Source organism: Medicago truncatula, chromosome 5 (assembly GCF_003473485.1).
Source record: "Medicago truncatula cultivar Jemalong A17 chromosome 5, MtrunA17r5.0-ANR, whole genome shotgun sequence".
NCBI lineage: Eukaryota > Viridiplantae > Streptophyta > Magnoliopsida > Fabales > Fabaceae > Medicago > Medicago truncatula.
Window position 1 is genome coordinate 4,794,663 of NC_053046.1, and position 20,722 is coordinate 4,815,384.

The 20,722-nt window shown below is 33.6% G+C and overlaps 1 protein-coding gene, 1 long non-coding RNA gene and 1 pseudogene across 2 annotated transcripts; all 3 read right to left on the reverse strand.

The window, feature by feature from the left end:
- Positions 1-1,827: 1,827 nt before the first annotated feature.
- LOC11424806 (AP-2 complex subunit mu) lies at positions 1,828-10,299 on the reverse strand. The gene is made up of 13 exons (XM_003611425.4): positions 9,996-10,299; positions 8,710-8,887; positions 8,405-8,495; positions 6,412-6,506; positions 5,953-6,042; positions 5,825-5,873; positions 5,612-5,750; positions 5,242-5,358; positions 3,386-3,476; positions 3,151-3,293; positions 2,792-2,906; positions 2,297-2,341; positions 1,828-2,207 (listed from the first exon to the last, which is right to left on the reverse strand). Exons 1-13 carry the CDS (start codon positions 10,076-10,078, stop codon positions 2,127-2,129), a joined length of 1,317 nt encoding a protein of 438 aa, XP_003611473.1. The 5' UTR covers positions 10,079-10,299; the 3' UTR covers positions 1,828-2,126.
- Positions 10,300-13,844: 3,545 nt separating this feature from the next.
- On the reverse strand, positions 13,845-14,511 carry LOC11421817 (non-classical arabinogalactan protein 30-like; annotated as a pseudogene).
- Positions 14,512-16,564: 2,053 nt separating this feature from the next.
- On the reverse strand, positions 16,565-19,156 carry LOC120580471 (uncharacterized). The gene is made up of 4 exons (XR_005646163.1): positions 18,416-19,156; positions 18,265-18,312; positions 17,422-17,699; positions 16,565-17,315 (listed from the first exon to the last, which is right to left on the reverse strand). It is a non-coding gene; the product is annotated as an uncharacterized lncRNA (long non-coding RNA).
- Between the last annotated feature and the right edge of the window lie 1,566 nt (positions 19,157-20,722).

Sequence of the window (20,722 nt, forward strand, 5' to 3'; positions counted from 1 at the left end):
AAGGTTATTATTTTATTTTTTTACCAAAGATAACTCTTGTCACTTCATTTGTAACCAATTCGAAATGCAATAACAAAAATTTATTTCAATTCGTTACTCCTTCCATTCCTTCTTACTTATCCCACAACATTAAAAATCTTAGGGATGGATTACCATTCATTTGGATCCCACAAAACTCATGAAATTAGTATGTTGCGCGGGAAAGATACTCAATTTTGAAAAAAAAAATGATGGGATTTTGTTATTCTATTGAATCTTGTGCTCACCATGGAGATTAAAGGTTATTCAACTCCATATATATGAAATGTTGGTGTGGGGTTTAGCATGGGAAAGGGGAGTTGTTTCCCACCATGGGAAAGTTATTCTTGACCATTAGATCAAATGGAGAACATGATTTTATTATAAACCCTCAACACAAGATTTTTTTCACTCTCCTCATGTCTCTCACACACCACTTGCAGCAATCTCACAGATCTGGATTTGCAGTTCCTTTACCACATCCCTCGTCATCCTTCAACCTCCATGAGTAGTGATTCAAATGGTATTGACTAAACTTTCAGAAATTGGTTTACACATTCATGACAAAGCCTTGCAAAATCTTCAACCTGCTCACGTGTACAACGAACACACTTTTCATTATCCATTTAATGCTTATTACCATCCTAGTTTAAGACTTTCAGCAACCAGATCCAAATACAGCACAAACCAAAAGCACTTTTCTAAATCTACCTAATTTTAAATTTACAAGAGTTAGATTTTGAATCTAGAAAACACAAAATTTTGTGCTCACACGAATTTCATGTATTTTATTTTTGGATTTTTTGCAAAAGAGCTTCAATTCCTTGTATTTTATTTTTGAATTTCATGTTGAGGAAAAAAAAAAACGAAGATAAGAAATCTATAGCTGCAGATTTGCATTCTCAAGGTTGAAGATGATGTGGGGAAAATATATAGTGTTGATAGACTATCATAAAATCTATACACCTCTTTAATTTAATGGTCAAAAATAACTTTCCCATGATGGGAAACAACCCTCTTTCCCATCCTAAACCCCACCTGAAATGTTGGGTAATGTGAATACATCTGGTGTGCGATAAGTATTAAGAGAAATTAAAATCCAATTGTTGATCTACTAACGTGCAGATGTGATCTATCATGGACAAATATTGTCCCTAACTTTTATCCAACAAAATTTACTTTTATGGAAGATGCAACGAAAGAAAATAAACGGAGCACATAATATTTTATTTTTCATTCGATGGATAAAGATTAGTGATATTATCCCCAAATTTGATCCCGTTGCAAGATTTTAATTGGATGATATAGTTCAGATCTCTTTCATCAGGAAATGTCCTGAGCTTGAATTCAGTTGCTTAGTACAACAACAGATTTCACAAAAAGAAACCAATTTGATTACTTGGTCGATTAGCCATTTGACTGGCTAACTAATTGTTTGCTTACTCATTAAAAATGGAACCGTTTGATTATACATTCACTCGCTAAATGTGGACACATAGTGAATCGTGTGTTTCATATTCTTTTTCTATTCTATTCGTACAGCAGCACAGTTCTGATACTGATACCGATATGTCAAAATACACCGCTTGTTAAGGGTTAAGGGTACGATACCATGTCATGTTTATAGTCCTCTTTGGTGCTTATGTTTTTCATAAAGGATTACCGTTATTATAGTTTCACCTTTATTATCTTTCTGTTGATAAGATGTCTTCCATTGAACCAATCTCACACCATATTAGATATAAATATAAGCACCCAAGACTGTCTGTATTGTAGTTGTAATACAGTATATATCAACGCAACATGAAATGTGACAAAAATTACAGAATGCATCACTCAATAAACATTATCATTAAAATACAATACATTGTGTACAGGGGATATAGAGAGAATCAATTTATGTTTCCATTAACAAGATGGCTTTCGAAACCAAAAATATTAAACTGATTTTTCACACGCAAAATATAATGAATGAAAAACACCTCAACCTTAAAAAAAACCCTGCAATAACGGGATACCTAGATTGAACTGCACCTTTAATTATTTGAGATTACATCAATCTCCACCAATTAATCCCTGAAGTTTGAAACCAAGCAATCCCAATGTGTCTAGCACCTAATCTCGTATGATCCTGCTTTTGTGATATAGCGAACCCATTCAACAGTGTTGTACCCACTCTTTTCCCACACCTTCAGAGAGTAAATTAGATAAAACCGCTGAGTTCCAAAAAAATGCAAAATAAAAAGAAATGAAGAGCATACTAATGCATGACAGATACCTTAAGAAAACGGACACGTAAACCAGATGCTGTGAACATGGGAACCTGCAATAAATAGAAATAAGATAGGTAGATCGAGCTACTGCATGAAGAGAAAGACGAGTTTGGAGAGATGTGTGTGCCATGCAGGTGAATGTGACATATTACTTCAAAAGTTTTGCCTACGGTGGAGGAACAATAACCACAACAACAGTTGCCCAAAATGAGAATGGCATTTGAAAAAGAATAACTTTTTATCAATACGCAATTGAAGAAGTGGATATGCTGCAAACCGTGTCTGCCAGTGCAAACTAAAACAAAAGAGTATATGCAAATCTGATGATGAATAATCCAGAATTTCACTCAATAACATATATTTTTAACCTGACACTAACTAAGCTAAGATAAATTACACATCCAACAAATTTCATGAATAAGCCTTCATAAATACTTCTACGGTAATCAGGATGTTTCATCTTATTTTCATGGGATTTGTTGAAGTAACTGATAACAAACCTGAAACTCCATCTGAATAGGTGGTCTAGTCCATGATTTCTTTTCAGTCATCGTAGAAATAAGTTCAATTTCTGCGCTCAAAGTTGGCTCAGTTTGCCCAGGAAATTTTCTTATCCTGCAAAAAGTTGTTTTTAGCTTTATATAAATTCTCAATAATATCTTATGAAGACAGCATGCAACTTATATGAAAATAATTTAACCAGGTTATCTGTTTGATTATAGACATACCTTACAGCTGATACATAAATATAAATACTTGTGAATAAACGCTTCATTAAGTTGTTTACTAAAGCATACTCAATAACCAATTTCAATGACCTTTATTTCATATAGAAATCATAATAAAGCGAGACACTTACTTCCAAACTAAACAATCAATAGCTGCATTATATTTTGCTCGACCGGATGTGACTGTGAAACTCGTTTTTGCTGTTTGTTTTGGCACAGGAATTTTGACAACAACCCCTAGTGCAAACATCTTTGCACCAAAGACACTCTTTACCTGAAAAAACATGTTAAAAAATAAACAAAAGGAACAATTGGAGGATATTTGACCTTAATTCGATTTGACCTGCAGCATTAAATTTTTCAAACCTTAACATTTACTTCCATCCGTGTTCGACCAAGTTCCTTGATGGTTGGCAATACTTTGAAGGGAAGATTAACACCCTCAGTGATACGATACCTGATATTATAAAATTGTTTTAGCAAAAAAACTGACACCATTGATAATTAATTTGATCCTATATTTCTTGTGATTTGTGTAAAACCAAGCGATGCAAATTGATAAAGTAGATTTCTTTGAAATACAAAAATCAGCTTTGAATTTCATGCTAACATTCTCAAGGAGGTGACTATCACTTCAATGGTACAAACACTATCAAACAAAGAAAATAATCTAACAACAAAAGGAGCATAACAACTACATTACAATAACAATAAAAATATTTTCCCACTTGGTGATGTCGGGTAAATGGATCAATTGATGCCAAAATATCCTATCACGAGTCATGTTAATGAAAGACTACTTAAATCCAAAAAAAAGAAGCTAAATTAGCCCACCTAAATTGGCACTGGGGAGAATCGAACCTGTCAACCTGAGACCTCGAGGAGGAGCACACTCCCAGGTCCCAAACCAATACTTAAATCCAAAAAAATTAATGGTTTGATGTATAGTTTTCATGAATAAAGGAGTTATAAAAAAAACCTTTCTAAATAAATGAAACAAGTCCAGGAAATTGTGAACAGCATGAACAGAAAAAAGAATTCCAGGACAATATCAGGTAATAGCATGTAAGCCAAATTACGCCTGCAGTCTTTTAAGTTTGACCCAGTTCCTGGATAGGCCCTTGAGTTTTTTTTTTCTTTCTCTGAATTGGTCGTTTGTGTTATTACCAATGCGTCTGCATTGTTAACCTTCACGCTATTATCAGCTTGCACTATTGTCCACTCAAAGATTTTCCATTAAAAAATAAGCCATGTGGCCGGATAAACCCAGAAAAAATCCATAGTTATCTTTTTCCTTCTCCCATATCTCATTGAAACCCAGAAAACCCCTAAATTTCCAGAAGAAAAAAAAACATAATCAAAACTAAAACTAAAGTTAAACTCTAATTCCCAAATCAAAGTCACAAACCATCTGATTGCATATTCCTCTCATTTCCTAAGTCTCCCCCTCTCATCTCATCTCAGATATGAGAGGATCCTAATAACGGGAGTTATGTCACAGTTTTCATTTATTTCTCTAGTAGTTATAATTGATCTACCAATTTGCGGTCGATGACACGCTGCTTTGGAAAGATAAAAAGCAAACTTTCACAATGTTGCAAGTCTTGATAGCAATATATGTCAACTTCTTAGGATGGGTATAACTTGATAAAATGGAGTACTAGACGCCCATAAGTAGGATTACCAATGAAGTGAACCTTGTGACTCCATCCGTGGTAATAAAGAACTGGGTGAGTCCCCGTGAGCATAGCTCAATTGGTAGGGACAATGCATTATAATATGCAGGGGTCGGGTGAATTCTAGCCACTAGGCTACTTGACCAAAAACAAAAGGAGAACGGGGTGAAAATGGGGCAATTGTAACCAATATTATCCAAGTTCAATTAAGCTCTCAATGTTGTTTAAGGTGGACTATTGGAGTGTCTTAGATGGAACAAAGCTCTTTCAAAGAAGACTAGATGCAATAATCCGTTTCCCTATCAAAGTTTGATGGTGATGAAGATCTACCACGAAATAGGATATCAAGTGCCTAGTACAAAAGTCAACAGAAGCTCGGAGAGTGGCTTTGAAATAGTTACTAGCAAATGGTTTAAAGGAGGCAGAGAGATTGAATTTCAAACCCTTCTACCCACTTGTCCTATTTCCTACAAAGGTATGCATGTGATATTTTTGGTGTAGGTTCATAAAAATTTGACAAACAAGAATCAACAGGCATGAGCTTACTTCATCAGTTCAAATTCACCATCTGGAGGCACAAAACTAACAGTCTTCTCCGAGTTGAACCTCGTCAAATTTACACATTGATGGAAAGTGACGTCATCAAGCTCAATAGTTTTGCCACTGCAAAATAGAGATTTATTGATAAATAAATTATCACAATATTAGAGCAAACAAAACAGGAGGGTCTAATGTCTTCCCAGTACAGCATGTTAGAAGGACCAAATTGGAAAAATGAGAAATTGAAAACAGCAACCATATTATTTACTATTACCAGGTAACATAAAGACATAAGCAAAACTTTTAAATAAAAATGTCAAAGGAAAATTTCATCGGGAGGTAAAATGTGGGGAAATCATGTCCAGATGATAAAAACCTTTTAGTAGGGCGTGATTTAAGTTGTGACTCTTTCTCAAGGCCAATCTTGTCATTCAAACCCAACTTCAAATCAGGCATTCCAGATAGAAAGCACTTCATAAGAATCTTCCCCGTTACATCACAGCGCAGAACAACGCCTAAAACCATAAAACAGTTAGCAGGCAATCTAGTAAACAGCAACATGCAATCAAAGGACGTGATCATAACTCACCTTTTGACGACATAAGAAGATTCACACTCTCCACAATATCTAGGAACACCTGTAATATACAATGTTGTAAAATTGTAATAGAATGGAAATAATCATAAAGAATGGATGTCAGATGGTAGAAAATCCACCTCATTCTTTTTGTATACAAGGCCTTCTCTCCGCCAACCAACAGCACCCGTAACTTGTAACGTCGCATTTGGAACAGGCCTCTCTGATGCCTGTTTCTCCCAACCATTGCACGCATTAATAAAGGAAATAAAGGACTAAATGGAATATTCAACAGACAATACATATTAAGAAATGAAAACAATAAAACAAAGAAAAAATTGAACCAATAACTTGAGATATATAACGAACAGATATCAGTGGGATGTCCCCCTCCCCCAAAAAAAATGAATTGCAGAGACAAAATTTTCTTGCAAGTAATACTTTGAAATTTGGTATATACCAGCAGGTAAATATTTTACTCTCCAAGGTTCCCTTTTTAAAAAAAAAATGTTTGTATGCGCCATGAACATGATTGTATCCTATCGCATCTGCGACCAAGTCCTTATTTCAAGGTATTTACATAAGCATGTGCAACTAACCTTGGATGAAAAAGGGGAACGGACTCCTTCTTGAGTGATATAAAGCTTTAAGATCTCCGGTGAAAGATTTTGTGGATAACCAAAGTCCATGATTTCTGCAAATACGTGTGAGTAGTTATCACTAACAATGATTCGAATGATAAATATGTTGTCACAAAAACAACACATGGTCTTTTATTATAGTTATACAAAATTATTGAACCTGTTAGCAAAATAGATAGATGCACAATGCAAAACACCTTATAAAGTTATCAAGCAAAAGCACCGTTGCAGTTTCATTTCAAATACACGAGCGCGAAACATTAGCTACTACCATTGCAGTTCCCTGGCTTATTATCTATTGGCTTAAATATGTTGTTGGTCCATGCAAATATACCATTTTTTGCTTCTAGTCCCTATACATTTTTTTGTTTGCTTTTAATCCTCGCAAATATATCGCTTTTTACTTTTATTCCTTATTGTTTTATTTTAGTCCATGTAAAATTTGTTCAAGTTGAAATTGGTCTCGGTAATATGTGCGAGTGAAACATCCATTCTAGTCCTTATGTGGCCCATATTGGAGGGGCTAAAATCAAATTCTCTACATATTACAGGGACCAATTTCAACGTAAACAAATATTCCAGGGACTATGGTGGAAATTCCGCCTTCATTGCGGCCCGCCCCTAGCCGCATAATTGCAGCATTTGGGTTGCCTTCATTGCAGCCTCCAACACCTTCATTGTGTTGGGTGTGAAGGGGTGGATTTAGTCACACATTGCTTAGAGATATGGCATGTGTAGTGTTTATAAAGCATGGGCAGCCCTCACCTTACAAGCGGGTTTTGTAAGGATGAGTTAGGCCCAATATAAAATCTGAGAGACTAAAACAAAACAACAAGAACCATATACAATAAGTGGTATATTTGCAAGGACTAAAAGCAAAGAATTTTTTGCAAGGATCAAAAACAAAAGTGTGATATTTGCAGGGACCAAAAAACATATTTACACCTTATCTATTTTAACCAAGGCAGTTTATATTAAATTCTCTAGAGCTGATGGAATTATGACTATCATTTTGGTCAAACAATTATTACTGATATAACTTAGAGTTTGCAACAGGAATGAAAATTGCAAGCCTCAGCGAAAGCTATGTATCTCACCCTTAGCTAGCCTAGAGTTTCTGTCAACTACAAGATAAACGTAATAGTTTACAAGAGGATTATTTATCTTTTTAACATATAATGGCCCAGTTTGATAAACTGTGTCATAATTTTCTTTTTAAAAGCAGTGAACGGTACCATATGTGTGTTGTATTTCATATATTTCAATCAACTTCTAATTATAAATTTTGTAAGGCACAGAATAATGCTCTTGCATCGCCCTCTTCGTATAAGACTATAAGTACCCAATTTTTTATGCAAACCAGAAAGATAGAAGAAAAAAAAATCATCCCAAGGAGAATGTTTGGTTTTACTACCAAGACAAACGAATAATGTTTGATACTCAATAGTGAAGAATCGTAACTATTACAGCATAAAATGAGAAGTTTGGAAACTATGAAGTAAACGAAAAAAGAAGAAAATTGGAAAACACGAGAACTAGCTTCTTAATGCTAACTTGCCATCTCCCATGATTCCAAAATACCCCATCTCCTATTCATAACTGTCTGGCATTTTACACTCTATGGCCCCCACTCAATTCGCACTTGCATAACCGCACCTCTCCAGTATTTTTCCTCCAGTCGTCCCTTTTTCCCTTATTATTAGTTATATAGACATAGAATGCACCTTACAGAATCAAGGGTCCATCACTTTCACATATGTAAATCACTAACTCTTCAATTCAATAAAAAAAACTTGGCAAGATATAAGAACATAGCTAGAAAATATTCTTCTAACTAACAGCACTATTAACTAAAATCCTTGCATTAGCTTTCAGCGGTAGCAGGTATTACAAAACAATACCAAAATTGAACATTAAAAGAATTTAATTCATCAACATGCAGATTACATACCATCTAGAAGCTCATAAATGAGTACAAAATTGTTGCGAATTGCATCCTCGTCAAAAGCGCCACCAAAATATGATTTGAATAGTGCAACAGCCTTCAAAGAAAATAAGACATACAACAATCATTTATATAATCACATGCAAATATTAATTATAATCAAACATCAAGAATGCACAAGCAACAAAGACATCAAAGCCTTCGTCTCAGATAGATTACAAAGGATGGATAGAATACAAAATGAATCATCATAATGTAATGGCCAAAGCCAAGCATCAGATAAATGGCAATGAAAATCAGAGGTTAAATACCTCTACAACAAACTTGAAAGCACAAGCTACATTAGCATTGGTACTGACAACAATCACAATATAGACATTGCTGATCCTCATGTAAAAGAAAGAGCATCCACCAATCTGCTTCACAGGACAGGTACCAAGTTCTTTCGTTTGCATTATATGCGTCCGAAAAGCATCAACCATATTTCCCCTGTAAAGCAACAAATAATAACATACAGTCAAGCACCCAATAGTATCATAAATTAACCTCCAACAACTCAATCAACAAATCCAGTGTTCCCAAAAAGGCATTAATATTATAAACTAGTCCTGGTTTCTTTTATAAATTATATTTCTGCCCAATGTTTCGATTTCTGACTCAAACACAGATTCTGTATCGGGTTGTTGTGTTCCACTACCACCCCTAAGCTTTTTCACCGCAGCTATGTGACCCGTTTTCACCTTCACTTTATAACCCGAACCTCCTCCTAATAAATTGTCAATTGTTAAAAAAGGAATTATATCTTCTTCATTGAACCCTACTCTCTGAAACGTGGTTGTCATAAAAGCCCGTTTGGATTTTCCAACAAAAGAAGGGTACTTTTTCTTCAAAACCACAAAAGAGACGCAAAAACGGACACAACAAAAGAAACTAAAACAATTATGGCAACAACGGAAAAGGGTTTGTGTTTCGAACAAGAAAAAAGGTTTTCATAAACATTGCTAGTACATAAACCCGGGTTACCTGTTAGACCCGACAAAAAAAACTTTATAGTTAAAACCTGTAGGTACCTCAACGTTAGGTTCATTAACTCAACCGGAATCTTCCCCATTAAAAGATTAACGGGAAGATCAAGGTATATCAAATCAGCCAAATTACAAAATTCCGGTGGGAAAATTAAACCGGTAAAGCTACAAGTTTAGCTCATTTAATTCAGTCCATGAAGTAACATTACCGGGAATCACTCAGGTAAACATATTCTCCTGCATATTAGCAGACAAATTCTAGGGTTTTCCAAAGAGGCTTTAATACTTAATATTATAAACTAGTCCTAGCTGCATTACACTAAAATGTTCTACATATCTAGCGCAAGAAAAATTTCGAAAATTGAAACTGTGATGCCATAACATACACGCTGCTTCAATCTAGAAATTCTCAATAATTTCCCTATAAGCACAAATTATTCTTAATCCGAACTCAGAAACTAGGTCATAACAAATTTGAGAGTGTGAAAACATAGAAACGGTTCATTTTGATTTCGTTTCATCAGTGAAGATCTCTACTGAGAAAGAGAGAGAGGAGGAGGAAGAGATTTTACCCGACATCGTCACGATAGAGACGATTGATGAGAACGTCACCACGGAGGTTCAAGAAGTAAACAGCGGAAGCAGCCACCGGCATCTCCGATCCAGTGTATCAACTTCCAATTTCACCGACGAAGAGGTTCGCCGGAAGAAGATCAATCGGAAACGGTGGTTTCGCCGTAGATCTGTGGAGGAGCGAAAACGAAACGACGTCGTCGACGGTGAGAGGAGAAGAGAAGAAGCGGAAACAAAATGAGAAGAAAAGTATTCAGACTCCGTTATGAGTCGTCGAATTGACGATACACCAAGTTTGACAATACACCTCCCTTTGGCACGTGCGTCTTATGCACCGTCAGTGTAAATTTAAGTTGTGTGCTCATCTAAGCAACCGTAATTTATATAGAGATCGACGGTGTAAAACACTTTTGCATACATAATCAATCAAATCATTCTAAATAGCCACATAAATTAAAAATATTAACTAATATAACCATTTTAAATGTTTTGATTAGTTGTATGTGCAAAATTGTTTTGAACTGTCAACACATCGGTATTAAACTCATTTATATATATCTATTGGTGGTGTACAAATGTTTTACACAACATTTTATGATGTGTTATCACGTCATGAGTTAAAAAAACATACTTGTGATGTCTTATCAAATGATGTAATAACATATCGGAGGGTGTATGTCTAAGAGTGAACGATATATATATAAATTAAACTCTTGTGATTTATTGACAATTTTTTTTATCATGTTAACTAGTGTCTTAAGGTTAATGGCGTAAGGTAAGGAGCTATTGGCTTCGGGGCTCTTTCTAAAAGACATTTTAATGAATAAAAGTTTATGTATTTAGTCTAAATTTTGAATCATATATATCAATTTTTGTTGCCTCAAATGTCTCTTATAAACATGATCATAAGGAGTAAAAAATGAATTAAGAAATAAATTTTACACCAAAGAGATAGATGTTTAAACTTTGGGTTAAGATTCATTTTAGTCCATGAGAAAATTCACAAGACTCGATTTAGTGGAACACAAAAATATTTAAACTTTCAATTTCTCTTGTAACAAACTACTAAATAATCTCTTACTTTCACTTTTTTATTTCCTCAATATCCTTTTTTTTCAAGTGGCTAAAAATTTTGTGAAAAGTGAGGTGTTTGGGGTTCAAAAACTATTTCGTCTATATTTATAGAGGAGTGATATTTGTATAACTAAATTTAGACAACTATAGTGACAATCATTTTTCCTCTCTTCTTATTGGATAGAAATAATAGAGAGAGAGAACAAGAGAGAGAATAAAAACACATATGAGTATGAGAGAGAGAGAGAGTTGTTCCAAAAGTTGTCAAAAAGTAGTTGTATAAATATCATTTCTCGTATTTATATCTACATTATAAATTGAAAGATAGTAATGCAAAGTGCAAACCCTGATATTCAACCATAATACCTAGTTTGTCTATTTTGCTCTTATTTTTTCTCACCTTATTTCAATTTTGTCCTCCCACATTTTTACTTCACCGCTATAAATATAGAGCTTTGGTGGTGCACATCAATTGTTTTTGTCATCCCACTCTTATCTCACATGTCTACTCTATATGATGTTCAATCCTCTCTTGCAAACCCTTCATTAGAAGGATTTTTTGATAAAATGTCTCATTTTTATATGTGCTTCAAACGAATTTTTTATATTGTTCATTATGCTAAAATTTATTTCAACCAAATTTCAATATTCTTTAAGCTAAACTGCATTTTTCGCCCCCTAAGTTTTAAAATGTTGCGATTTTAACCCCATATTAAAAAAATAAAAATCCTCCAATTTTTTTTTTTTTTTTAGGGGGACAAGTTAACATTTCTTTTATTTTTTTTAGTATGATCATAACAAATTTATCAAGTTTATGAGTAAATCCTCCAATTTTTTGTTAATAAATGTAGTTTTTGTTGTTAACCAAGTTTGTAAGCTCTCTCTTGCGCTAACGCGTGGCATTTCTTCCAACGTAGACATGAGACCAAACACTAAAAAGTATTCCCTCTATTCTTATTTTTATAAGAAAAAGATATAATAGAAATGTGTAATATCCAAATATACAATAGAAATGTGTAATTCTCTATAGCCTAATTGTCGGAGAATAGAGAAATCCTAATGTATTGATCACTTAAGATAACGAAATATTGGTTATAAAGCTTGAATGCTTTAAAATTAGATGATATTGTTAGAAAAAGAAGTTTAGTCTTGTTTGTTTGTAAGTGAAGGAAGGAAATAGGAAGTAGGAAATGGAGCTCCCCTCTTTTATGGGTGTGTTACGACTTGTCTTTTGTGCTTGGGGAGATTATTTCTCAATGTCAGGATGGACTCACTACAGTCTTAATGTGATACCACGGGCAACCGTAATCATCTTGTCTTGGTTGTAGGTTAATCTAGTTTAAACCCTAACCTTGGAACCTTGATATGTAATGATCTTTTCTCCCTCCACTAGGTTATAACTTACCCGTTACTTGCAATTTAAGTCAAGTCAAGGTGAACTATTTAAATGTCAGATAGAAAAAATTTGAATGGAAAGTTCATACTTAATTTTTATCAAAATGTGCATATAAATAAAGATAATTGATCATATTTAAGCTTCCCTAAAAAAAATGATCATATTTAAGCTATAAAATTTCAACAATTTTTTAAGCCTATTGTCTAAATTATACCATTCACGACTACTGAATGTTAAATTGATCTATACGAAATAGAAAAGTTAAATGAAACGAGTTATACTTTTTTTACACTAGTTAGCCTTGTCACCTCAACAAGAATGGTTGTATAAATATCATCATTGTCATTGTAATTAATAAAAAAAAAGAAACTTCTCTTCCCCAATTTTTTTTTTAAATAGATAAGTAATTTTTTAAATCTAACTAGTTACAAACCCGTGCTTCGCACGGGTTGTATTATCTTTTTTTCGGAAAATTTTGTTATAAAGGAATAGATTATTAGAGACAAACATAGATCACAAACATATAAATCTAAAAAACCATGAAGTATCAACTTAGTTTTAAATAGAATACTACTCATAATAGTTACATTATAATAACATACCATCCTATCATTAATATATACTTTTGATATTATATTTGTCCATTGACGGGTTGAATTACGTATCTTGTAAAAAATTTGTTCTAAAAGAAAATATTATTATTCCAAAACATGGAAAATGTATTATACTTGGTATCCTTCCTTGATATGATAGCAATTTCAATCCACATGGTCTTATTCTTATAAGGTGTGAGAAGCTAGAAACTATCTACAATCTTCCACGTGACTACCGTGTCACATGAATGAGTATCTTCAATAACAACAAATAATTCAATTTGCCAAACACTTTCTACTGAGCTAATAATGGACAAAGTAAACTCTCTTTTGAAATATTGAATAACCAAAAGCATGGATAAAGAGAACTCATAACTTCCATGAACAATTCATAAGTGGTCGGTATATATTTATATTCGGCTACCCCAAATATCAGTAGACCGCTTTCCCAAAGGTTTGCTAGTTGGAGTCACAATTGAATCAGTAGCAGCAACTTCGTCTTTGTTGCTTGCTTTCCCAAAGGTTTACTAGTTGGAGTCACAATTGAATCAGTAGCAGCAACTTCGTCTTTGTTGCTTGAATCAACCACTTCAATAAGCAGAATTATATAAACTTCGTCTTTGGAACAAAGTGTTTGCTGAGTGCCAATTCTAGTTCTAAGCAGAATTGTGTTGATTTTGTGTGGCATAATAGAATGAGAGGTTTCATTTCATTACTGTTGTTTTCCTTTTTAATAAAAAAATTCTATGACTTATATAAACTTTGTATGCTTATTGAACTCAAGCTAGAAAAGTCACAAACCCATTAAACCATAAATTAAATTATCGGCATTAACATGCCAATTTGTGAATCAATATACCAAAAAAATAACAAAAGATACAATTTAAAATTGTAAACTTATATTAATACAAAGACAAATTAAAGCAACAACATAATAATAGTCAATGAATCTCAAAATGGTTGATGGAGGGTAATTCATAATGGTTTGAGGCATTAGTAGTGAGTCTTTGAGCAATCCGGAGGATGGAAAGCCAAGGGACCAGCTGCATATATAATAGCCTAATACCTACTTCCACGCAATCTCTTGTTCTCATAACGAAGTGGAGATCCATTCAAACCGTAATTAACATTCGCGAGAACGCTGCAACTTTCAGGAGGAGAACAAACAGGCTTCACGAAGCAAGAGTGAAGTGGATGATCTTTTATATAATGCTGCATCTTGAATCCTTCTAGTTGTGCATATAGGTAACCATTTTTGTCTGTCCGAAAAACCTTGTAGTAACTAACATGACCTTTGCAGGTGATGCTTACTTTGGCTGAAGGAATTGGCTTGGCTCCATTTAGAGACCAGGTTCCAGAATGGTCACAGGTTTGACAGCAGACTGTAGTTTCCACAACCACATCTATTTTCTTCTCTGTTGTATATGGAATAGCTTCAGTAGCATCAAAATATCAAACATAAAGTATAAGCCCCTTGATCATCAAAAATTAAAGAAAAATTGAAAAATTAGTTACTGTCAATGTGATGCTCATGATATAATATAAAGTACACTTGATAAATTTTGCCTAAGGCCTCAGAAGTCTTAGACACGTCACCGCATGTACAAAGTTAATAGAGATTAAACCAATCTTCACTTATTGCATAAAAATAATAATTTGAGTACATCAAAATTTAACTTTCAGTATAAACATCGAAATCAAGATTTCATTCAGAACAACAAAGAAATCAAGATTTCCTTGAGAACAACAAAAATTCGTACAAATATTTTTTATTCATCTAATTTACACTGTATCCCAATCAACTTCATCTACTCTATATCATCAATCCAAAGTACATATCCCAAAAAACTATCAATGAAGAGCAAGCTAAACCTGTTGAAGGTGGTAGATTTCTAAGGACTTTCTTTGAAAGTTCATTCACTTAGAGTTAAAGCAGATATTTTTACTATATGAATGAATGAAAGAAGGTTTAACATAATGTTAGAGATGTGTAAACTAAATTCAGTAAAAGTAGCTATCAGTTCACCATTAGCTATCAATTGACTTCAAGTAGGCAGAAATATACATTTCAGATGCTACATACCACCACTACTGGTCTATATGCTCATGCTATATAAGGATTTTCAATTCTGATTATAAGAGTATCATGTGTGTGACATACTTTGTCTGCTATATGCAGTGCTGCTGTATAATTCTACTTAGTTAAGAACAATGAAAGAACTGTATTAGCATTTCAATATCTTGCATATACCTTTGCAACCTCTTGCAGAAGTATTAATTAATAAAACCACTTATCATATAAAGAGAATGAATCAAACAAACCTAAAGTTAGGGACTTTTCATCAGAATACACCTCATGGAAGGAATTTTGTTTTGTGGCCCATCAACTCAAAATGGCAAAGAGTAAGTCTGTACAAAATATTTCGGCTAACAATTAGCACATACAATACAGTTCCATTCAAGCACTGTTTTATTAAGATGATCTCACCAGGAATTCAACATCATATGTGAAGATGATTTCCTTTACCTCTTCAACTTTTTAAGGAGTATTGGAGTTGACAACTGTATGTTTAGCATGAGGATCAGACGTTCAGAAGCGAGTCTTTTCATTTCATTTCCCTTCATATTCTTGTTTAACACTGCAAATCATCATTCAGAACCCAAAATCAATAAGAATCCATACCACAACTGGTTTGACAGACTGAATTCATAGAACAAATCAAGCACAGACATACAGACCTGAATGGCTTAACCTCAAAGTCCACTATTCTGGCAGATTCAGTGAGTGAATCTCTATGATGTTTTACAGTAAATGCCAAATGGCTGTGTATAAAAAACTTCTCCTCTTTGCTCTGTGTATTTCAACATAGTGAGCACAGAAAGAAAAAAAAATTGGTATTCGCAACAATAGACAATGATTTACAGTATAATGAGCATACCCCGCCATATTGTCCTTTGAGTCCAACATGGAAACCAAGCTGATAAACAGTAGAATCCTGATCCACACGCTTTATGGGAACAACCAAAGGAAGGTTATCTAGAATCCTGCACATAGAAGGTAGAGGCATTATAAGATCCTCAATATCAAGATAGTGGCAGAAAACAGGCATGGAAATATAAGACAATTTACTGGCACGCCGTACATGTTCACCTAATACTCATCATCAATCTTCTTTTTGAATGCTTTTGCAGTTTTGGCATGAAGTTTAAGCTTACACACAACATTGCACATTTGTGGTGCGCACATTTTGAACTGCAAATATGTCAGAGTAGAGTAAATCAGTTGAAAACCAAAACACAAGTTGCAAGAAGCAAGCAAAGATGACGACATCACTTACGGAACACAGCCAAATAGTGCAAATATTATGTAATCTCAAGGTCTCTAAAGTGTCAGTGGCGCCTTCAATCCATGTAGGCGTTTGGATTAGCTCTGGAAAACCCTCAAGATGTAGGCCCTGAAAAATCCAAAGAGGTGAGAACTCCACCCTCCTACATGATACAATAAACAATGTTTTAAGGCCGGGGAGTTTGTCCAACTTGAACAAAAACTTCAAATTGTGACAATAATAAAAACCCAAAGTGTGAACCTGTATATTCTTTAAGAAGACAAAAGTTATGAATTCTACAAAAGTTAGATTAAAATGCAAAGTTTATCCCATAAATAAATTCTAAAATTAAAATCAATTTTACTTGAAAACGGCCAAACACATTCAAAGAAGTTAGATTAAAAAGTATGTAAAGTTTATCCCATAAATTAATATCTGAAAATAGTAGAAAAAGCATGTCAATTTCCAAATCTTCCTCAGATAGAATATGTAAGCAACCATATCATGTTTTTTACAATAATATTTCAAAATTGAATCCCTCACTATCTTTTCCCTACAAAACCAATAAAAACACCAAGCCAGAGCTTACTAAGATATCTCCAACCAAACTATACAGCCATAAATTCACAAATGTAGAAAAAAAAACACAAACCCACCACAACATTCCCAAACTCACTATTATGAAATGTCCTAATATAAGATTATGCATAAAATATTTGTAAAGGAACCACATGTTGCCCGCATTCAAAACAATACTTAAGCTTAAGAACCATAATTAAAGATTCATACCTAAATTATTATATGCCATAATGAAGTTATTAAAAGTAATTTCCTCACGAGACTAACATCAATCTCAACAAAAAAATCTGGAAAAAGTATGTAGTCCCATATTTCATTCCAGTCTTCATATATACATTGCAAAAACGGATTCTGAAAAGAAAAAGAAAACCAAGTTAGATTTTTATATAAAGCAGACATTGACATAAAATAATTGTTAATAAGACTTTGTTTCTAAACAGGGATCATGAAACTCTACTTCTGGAGCAAACTCCCTGACACGAACATATTTTAACAATTTTTTTCTCATAACCTGCCAAGTGAAAGACACAATCAGAACTATTACTTGGTTCACCAAGAAGATATATGGGAAATCAACAGCCAATAAATATAAGCCCTTCACTCAGACTACTAAGGCAATGCATGCAAGCTAGGTTTGATTCTGATAATAAAAATTGGGCTTATCTAACCAGTAAGAATAGAAGTATTAGCTGCAAGTTTTGATGCAACAGGCCTCGGTGTACGTACAGGCCAACTCTGGTTTCAAAAGGAAATAACAAAATCATGATTCAATAGCAAACAAAAATAACACAAACAACAACCAAATTCTAAAATTACTTAATCATCAAGCAAATGATATCCATGGTCATCTTTAACATCAATTGATCACAAACACTGATTCAAATGGCTTATAATCCGTTTATTTGCAACTTGATCACAACTTATTACTTTTGTGTCAACATATTGCAATTGTCTCAAACATGCAACCAAAATGATATTAAAAAAAAACCCAAAAACATATAAGTCAATTTTAAAAAACATTAACCAACACTCATTAAAAAAACAAAACAACAAAAAACCAAAAACAGAACACAGAGAAACAACATGCATCAATCATGATCAAACCAAACTCAAAAAACTTTCTACCTGCATAAAGAACAAACCGCAGCAAAGAAAAGAAAACTATACTGGAAAAAAGATGAAACTACAATCAAAAGCAAAGACATCAACAACCATTAAAAAAACAGAACAACAACACAGAAAAATTAAAATAATCGAACCAAAAAAGCACATGCAAAGCAATTAAACACAAAACACAAACCTTGATGCTTCAGAAAACATAAACCTTGATGCTTGATCCCAAAGAAACCTGAATAAGAAGATGAAAAACAGGTTGAGAACATAACCAAAGCCAAAAAAACGAAAAAATTGTTATAAAATAGAGACATGCAAATTGATGAACCAATAACAACCATAGATGAAGAATGAACCGGACAGAAATGGAACCGTACTCAACTGAAGAATATGAAAGTTATGAAGTAGTGAAGTTATGAAATATAGTATAGTGGGAACAGCTGAAATTGAAATCCCACCCACAACTACATATATATAGGTGAAAAGGATAAATAAGTAATTTACGAAAAAAAAGTCAGAACGAGACACAATGTTAATACAAAGCTTTGGTGTAGTTTTTTCTACCAATTGTATCTTTCATTTAAACTTATTTATTGGAAGGAGCATTTTTCTAGCATAAACACGAGGGTTTCCTAGCATGTGCCGCCTTCATTGAATTGGTACCTCCTTTATGAGACAAATCATTCCACTATATTGTTCATTTAATTTGTTGATTCACAATTTAAAATTGATTGTGATATCAACGTTCCTGTTCGGTTCGGAAGAAGAAAGAATTTTGCAAACCTTCCTGGCCATTTTCTCATCTTCGATTTCACTCTTTGATAACTGTACCAAAATCTGTCATGCCATTTAATTGGCAGGCAGAGATCGCAGCACTGACGGTCATCTCCACAACCGCACGGGTGCTGCCTCATACCATACCTGCAATTGTGACTGCACCTGCACCAATGTCTTTTGCACAGGACTTAACCTCATCGATCAATACTTCCTCGGATGGCAATATGCCGCAACCGTCCATCTGAGGTGAAGCCGTTTGTATCAAAATATCTCAAGCACCATATGAGAAAGGAATTGAAGTTTGCAAGAGGCACCTTTGTGGAATGATTAATTAAAAAAATTAATTAAAAATGTTTTTTTTTATGATTTTTATATTTATTTTCGGATTTTTTAATTTTAAAAATGAATTTTTAGAATTTTGAAAAAAAAATAAACAAAAATTAATTATGTGGCATGCCACGTGGCAAAAGTTGCATAGTCAACAACTGCCACGTGACCAAAACTATGCCACTTCAACTGAATAGTGGGGCGAGGGACCTTTTTAAAACAATTTTTTTTTTACAAGGACGAAAATCAAAACGCGTCCAAATTACAAGGACGAATTGCATATTTAAGCCAACAAAATATTGTAGAAATTACATAGGTAATTTATTGCCGAATATTTGGGCTCTTAGGGGTTCTGAGGTCACTCTCATTATTATATTTATGTCGTCATAGTGTATTGTTTTGGAGTTCTCTTGGGAGCAGTCATCTGTTTATATTGTGGTGATTTATGCTAGTACTTCTTATATGAGCCATCATCAACCGTGGGCGGAGCTTACTCGTTTACAAGGTTGTTTCCAGGGTTCTTTGTTGTTTCTTTGGGACTTTAATGCTGTTATGGAAGCTCATGAGAAGCGTGGTCGTAGGCCTCCTCCTTCTATGTCCTCTTTGGATTGTGTGCATTGGATTTTGTGGTATGCCTAGATACAGGTTTCCTTAAGGTGCTGTTTTTTTTTTTTCTTTTTTCATTTTCTTTTTTACTCTTCGAGGGTTTTGGCCTAGTCCCCCTCTCTCTTATATTTATTTTTCTCTTTTTTGATAAAGTTTTTTTTTTAGTTTGGCGGTATAGGATGGGGGTTCATCAGGCGCCAACCTAGTTAGGAGGTCGTTGCTTCCCCTTGATGGATGTCCAAGCCCCTAGTTTAACAAAAAAAACAAATAAAATTATTTATATTTTTACATTTCTTTACCTAGTAAAATAGTTTAATTTAATCATAATTTCAAATTTGGTATAATAATAATTTAAATTTTAAATGAAATCAAATTTAATATTTAAATCAATCATAAAATATAAATCCAAACTAACTCTAATTAGATTTTGAATAAAAAACAATTTAAAAGGAAAAATGACGGTATTAAATGATGTTTTTTAAGAAAATATTAAATGATATTATTTAATCTAAAAATTCAATATTAATTTTTGTGGAGGTTGACTGTGATATTCATTATATAAGTAGGAGTGCTAACAACAATCCCTGCAGCACACATTTTCGAACGCACTCCCTCTAAGTGGTTAAAATTAAAATGGATCATACTAAGTCATGCAGGTCCCACATAATTTAGTGAGACCCATTTAAAACTCAACGAATTAGAGGGAGTGTGTTCAAAATAGTGTGTCGTTAACATGATTCTTATATAAAAGTAGACCGACGACAGATATATCAATGTCTTCTTGGACACTAGTATAATTATTATGAATATTAAACATATTAAGTAAGCGTCTTGTAAGTGTAACTCGATTGATAGTTCCATGAACATTAATTTTTTATCAAGTCTTAGAATATTGTCTAAAAGTTAATTTAATAATATAATCACAAGTTCCCATA

Excerpts from the sequence above, each read along its gene's own strand:
- LOC11424806 (XM_003611425.4), bottom strand. The coding sequence starts at position 10,078 with ATGCCGGTGGCTGCTTCCGCTGTTTACTTCTTGAACCTCCGTGGTGAC. Across the intron at positions 8,888-9,995 it reads CTCTATCGTGACGATGTCGG|GGGAAATATGGTTGATGCTT; the intron begins GTAAAATCTCTT and ends GTTGCTTTACAG. Across the intron at positions 5,359-5,611 it reads AAATCACGCCCTACTAAAAG|TGGCAAAACTATTGAGCTTG; the intron begins GTTTTTATCATC and ends TCTATTTTGCAG.